Below are 5,495 nucleotides of genomic sequence, written 5' to 3' on the forward strand. Positions count from 1 at the left end.
TATATATATATATATATATATATATATATCTATTGTTCCAACCTTTTCTAAGTTACCTTACAGATGAATCATGTTTGCTTTTCCTTATAGATTTTCCTTGTGTTTCCTAGTGTTTTGCATTTCCTTATAGATAAAGCACGTATTTGCTTTGTCCAAAAGGAAAACAATTGTAAATGGTTGTATGTGATTACGACAACCAATCAGAATAAAGCAATCAGTAAATAAAACATTCTGATTGGTTGACTCTTACGTCACGCTACGCTTACGCAATTGTAGAATGGGCTTTAAGCTAGCTAATAATTAAGTGATGCGCATGCGCAGTAACGGGCAACCCAGCAAGTAAAGCTGTGGATTGGCTGTTGCGTCCCCACCATATCTCCCCACCATCTCTTCTAGGCTATCGATCTGGGTTCTCTGCGCTTGCTTGAAGTCACTCCCGAATCTACCGTCAAGCAGTTCGGAAGTACAGTCAGCAGGAGCTATCTGCAACGTTTTCTAACCTATCAGTGGTTAAGCTGTGTGTGCATCAAGTTTGTGTGATCGTACAACAAAGATGCCGAAGAAGTCGAGTAAATCAGCGTCCTGGGATCATCGTGGCGGCCGTGCAGCTACATCCTTAGACACCAATAAGCGTTGGTTGGCCGACAAGCACTATTTCGGTAAGTAATCGACGAGACTCAATTTATTTCTTCTACATGTGTTTTCGTCATCGACGCGGTGAATACTTAACGTCGCGGATTAATTCTCGCCCGTATCTGCATATTCGCGATATCTTTGCAACGCGCTGACGAAGTGTTTCTCTGTCCGTTGGTCACACGTGGCTATTGAGTAGGCGCGTAAAAACCAAAATGGACACTGTCTCGAAGCAGAGCTTCTACGCATCGGCTGCATACGTGCATAAATGATAATATCTACATGAGCTTGCCTTAAAGTAAATTGCAAATTAACGGAGTAGATTTTTTCGTAAGAGGCGAATTAATAACGAACTCGGTCGTCTGAACTACTTCGGATCAGGACTTTGTTATTTTGCGCGCAGTTACCTAAGAATACAAAGAATACATAATTACATCATCCTGGAGCGTCTAGCTCGTTTTTACACTGACAATATTTGCGAACGTTATATTAAACGTTATATTAATGTTTATGTTAAAGTTGCATTCCAAAATGTCCTTTTTGAAGAAACTTTACTCGATACTCTATAGTATATGTAACGTAAATTATAGATATTAAGTAAAATTTTCCTTAAAAAGAACGCAATCTTAGTACACGTATCAACGTTCGATCTAAGTAAATTTCGGCCTTCCATTTTATCGTGCAGACAAAAGTCTGTTTCTCGAAAAAAAGTCGTAAAATAGGATGAGCTCATTGTTGGAGCTCATCCTATTTTATGACTTCTACCTAGAATTTTCCAGGTAGAAAAACCGACCCAAGGCCTACGCAAAAAAGAGACCCCTTTTTTTTTTTTTGGTGACGTGTCTCCGGCTTGTCTCTCGACAAATTAGAAAGTGGCACACTTTCAGCTTCAGAGTAATATTACTTTTGTAATATGGATTGTCCTTTCGGTTCTGATGATAAAATTAATAGGATTATATTTATTTTATTTATTTATTCATATCCGTGCCTTTCGGCTTTGGATGGCTCCTGCTATATACATACATACATCTGTTTGTTAATGTTACAACTTTTTCTAACATCTTCCTCTTCTTTTTCTAACTGCTTTCTTCCTACTTCCTTTTCTTCGTATCCAACTCTTTTATACATTCCATTACCAGCCTCTTCTTTGATCGTCTACCCATTTTTGTTTCCTCTTCTACAATATAATTTAGTTGTTATATCTAAATCTAGTATTCATTTCAGTATGTATTTTCTTTTTCTTATCCATTCTCTTCTCGTCTTGCCACCCCCATACTTCTGCTCTGTATTTAATAAATTTATTGGGTAACCTGTATATTTCACACATTTCACAAATACGTTAAAATATTGCTAATTAGTTAACTTAATTATTTACTTACAGCACACGACGACCGTGTAGTGAGACCAGGCCTTGGTTCGTATGTTGGGGGAAATAGACTCCGCGTATCATTCAAGACGCAAAGACCAAGTAAAGAGATTAGGCGTAATTTGAATCTCGCAAATCTGGATGAAGACATTCCAATGACCATGAGTTCCAATAATAATGCAAGACAAGTAATTATCCGTGAAAGAACACGTGGTGGTTGTTCTCGAGGAAGAAATAGTCCTTTGCCAAGTAGAAATTTTCAGGGAGGTCAACCTACTGGATCGAGAATGCGGCAACCTCGATTAGGCGAATCTGATTGGTATAAGATTTGTGTAAGTATTATATCCATTTCATACGATATATGTTGTCGTTTGCATTAAAACTGTAAAACTAAATGTGTATTACAATTACAGATTCCATTCGGCCACAAGTATGAGAAAGATTATGTCTTGAGAAATCTGTTGAACTACATGGCGCCTGAAGCATTCATACCCATTACTGTAAGTAGGATTTGCTATGTCCACCAAATTAAATCATATGATAACGATAAAAGACGTATTATGTTGTACTAATTCAAATATTCACTTGTATATTTGCAGTATAAAGTAATGGACAATAGTGCTATCTTTTACGTTGACGATCAGAAAGCAGCGAACGCATTGGCAAATTGCGATCGCAAGATTACGATGACAGACGGCTTCAAGTTGCAAATAAGAGTGAAGCCGGGATTTCCGCAGTTTGAGATCGATGATAAGTTGAAAGAACGTCTGAAGCAAGCTATGGGGAAACGATATATAGCAGAAACAAATGCCCTGGATTTATCCAAGTTCCATCAAGATGTTGGTTAGTATAAAATTACCGAACTGTAATAACAGATTTTATTCTTAATTAATGTTGAAATTTATAATTAAACGTATATGTGTATCTTTGTTTTTATAGATCTTGTTGCTGATTATTTCTGCGCATTATTTCGTCCTGTGATGTTAATGGCAGTATTGGACATTGTGGGTGAACATATACCTACATTGGAAGCCTTAAATTTGGAAGGCAATAAACTTCATATTATCCAAGGGCTTGGAATCTTGAACAAAAAGTTTCCAAAATTGAAGATACTTTATATTGGAGACAATAAGGTATATATAGTGAAAAGATTTTATGCTACAATGTTATCTAAGAAACTAACAATTAACGTTTCTAATATATGAATAAATTAATTATTACAGATCCGAGAAATGCATCAAATAGACGTTCTGAAAGACCTCAAGTTGGAGGAATTGCGGTTGAATGGAAATCCTGTTTGTAAGAAATACAAGTCTCGGCAAACCGATTACGTAAGGTATGTAACATAGAAAATTCTTTGTTTATTGAAAATTATCAGAAATAGTAGATAAAATAGACATAGCATTGATGCATAATATGAGAACGATAATTACTTCATGGGGTAGTTAATGTCTCTTATTCTTCAGAACTGAATTTCGATAACTAACTTTCTAACATTTTCTTAATTCAACTAGCATTTGCAGGTATTATCATAACTTGTAACTACAATTTTTCAAGTACATTTTTTTATTGAGAAACTTACATTAAATTTGTTTCAAATTGTTGTAAACAAAACAAATTTGTTAGGATTAACTTCAAATATTTTAGATTCAACTAAATTGATTTATATATTCGCGCTTTCTCTTTTTCTCTCTTTTAATAATATAAATTTTATAATTTAATTAATAAATTTAACTGATATTAGTAATACTGAAATTAGTAATATATATAATAATACAAAATTGTTGTTATCATGCTAATCTGGAACCTGTGGGCTTTTCTTTCTCAACTACAGTGACGTCCGGAAACGGTTTCCGAAGTTGATGAGATTGGTGAGTACTCTACATGTATAAAGTAAAATATTATATTTAGACTACTACTATTAATAAAATAAAATATAAGATAGTAAACAAGATAATATAATAAGATATAAAGATTGTATATTAACAAGTGTTTTTCTCACTATATAACAGGATGGGACAGAATTACCACGGCCAATAGTATTTGATGTGGTGGATGAAGCAGCCAAAGCACCATCATCACAAAGAATATTTGCCTCGAGCGCGAAGGCACATGAAGTCGCCAGCCGATTCCTTCAGCAGTACTTCATGATATTCGACAGCGATAATCGCCAATCGCTGTTGAATGCTTATAATGAGCAGGCGTGTTTTAGTTTAACGATTACATACACCCACGCTAAGTAAGTATTTGCCCATGATCTCTAACTGTTATTGTATTATCAAGTAAGTTCGTTTGTTCTGAATCTAATCAAAAAATCTCTTGTTACAGATTGAACGGTTATCTCACAGAAAACCGAAATTTGTTTAGGGTGAACGATACCTCTAAAAGAATGAAATTATTGAAAACTGGTAAATTACCAGTGGTATCGTTTCTTTCGGAGATGCCGCAGACAAAGCATCTTCTCGATTCTTTCACGATGGACATCACGTTACCAACAGTAAGTTATACCGACAGATTTATTTCATAAAATGTCTATTTTAATAAATACTTGATTATTTAAAGTTTACACAGATTATACAGCTAAATTTTCTATATTCATTCATTATATACACAAATCTTTTTCATAAATTGATATATATTACATATTCGTATTTTTCGAATCGAAATTTTTTAATGTACATTTTTTCTGCGGTATTTTTGCAGCGGTATTTATGTAAAATTGAAAATTTATGTCTAACTTTGTCTTCTTGTGTGATTGCAGCCGACGATGATGTTCGTTACATTGACGGGCTACTTCCAAGAAGTCAATAGTAAGGAAGAGCCTATCCGCTATTTCAATCGGACCTTCATAATAATCCCGGAAGGTGCCGGATATTGTATTTGCAATGAACAATTGCACATCAGTCAACCTACCGATGCCCAGTTAAAACAATTGAAGAGTCAGCTGAGTCAAAGTGTACAGCCGACTCCGTTGTTGCCACAAACACCCGTGCAACAACCAACCGTGTTAATACCACCAACACCCGTAGAACAATCAGCTCCGTTGGTGGCACAAATGACAACCGAAGTCGAAGTAGCAAAGCCCATGGAGACGGCCGAATTGAGTGAAGAGATAAAGCAGCAGATGGTCGTTACGTTGAGCCAGCAAACGAACATGAATTTACAGTGGAGCTTCAAATGCTTAAACGAGGTACAATGGAATTATGATAACGCGTTTGCTGCATTTCAGAACTTTTTTAAGCTTGGGCAAATACCGTCAGAGGCTTTCGCGAAATAAATGTAGTCTTATCTCGTCGCGGCATGAAAAGCTATCGTATTCATGTTCTTTTGTTGGATATTTCGCGCGGATTTCTCTTTTAGCATCTTATATACCAATAATTAAAATATATTCTTGGTAGATATTTGCTATTCGCGAAAACCGCAATATCGTATTAAATTATTAAATTCCGTAAAAAAAAAAAAAAAAAAAAAAAAAGGGGGGGGGGGGGAAATTTTT

At 35.3% G+C, this 5,495-nt stretch overlaps 1 protein-coding gene across 1 annotated transcript; it reads left to right on the forward strand.

The window, feature by feature from the left end:
• Positions 1-553: 553 nt before the first annotated feature.
• On the forward strand, positions 554-5,486 carry LOC116850058 (nuclear RNA export factor 1-like). The gene is made up of 10 exons (XM_032827873.1): positions 554-659; positions 2,015-2,331; positions 2,413-2,499; positions 2,599-2,842; positions 2,939-3,132; positions 3,223-3,335; positions 3,834-3,870; positions 4,012-4,238; positions 4,328-4,496; positions 4,761-5,486. Exons 1-10 carry the CDS (start codon positions 554-556, stop codon positions 5,274-5,276), a joined length of 2,010 nt encoding a protein of 669 aa, XP_032683764.1. The 3' UTR covers positions 5,277-5,486.
• Positions 5,487-5,495: the final 9 nt, after the last annotated feature.

This window comes from Odontomachus brunneus, unplaced genomic scaffold, assembly GCF_010583005.1.
Source record: "Odontomachus brunneus isolate Ranch 3 - 2012 unplaced genomic scaffold, Obru_v1 Obru_scaffold_005, whole genome shotgun sequence".
In the NCBI taxonomy this organism is placed as follows: Eukaryota; Metazoa; Arthropoda; class Insecta; order Hymenoptera; family Formicidae; genus Odontomachus; species Odontomachus brunneus.

Excerpts from the sequence above, each read along its gene's own strand:
- LOC116850058 (XM_032827873.1), top strand. The coding sequence starts at position 554 with ATGCCGAAGAAGTCGAGTAAATCAGCGTCCTGGGATCATCGTGGCGGC. Across the intron at positions 660-2,014 it reads GGCCGACAAGCACTATTTCG|CACACGACGACCGTGTAGTG; the intron begins GTAAGTAATCGA and ends ATTTACTTACAG. Across the intron at positions 3,336-3,833 it reads CGGCAAACCGATTACGTAAG|TGACGTCCGGAAACGGTTTC; the intron begins GTATGTAACATA and ends TCTCAACTACAG.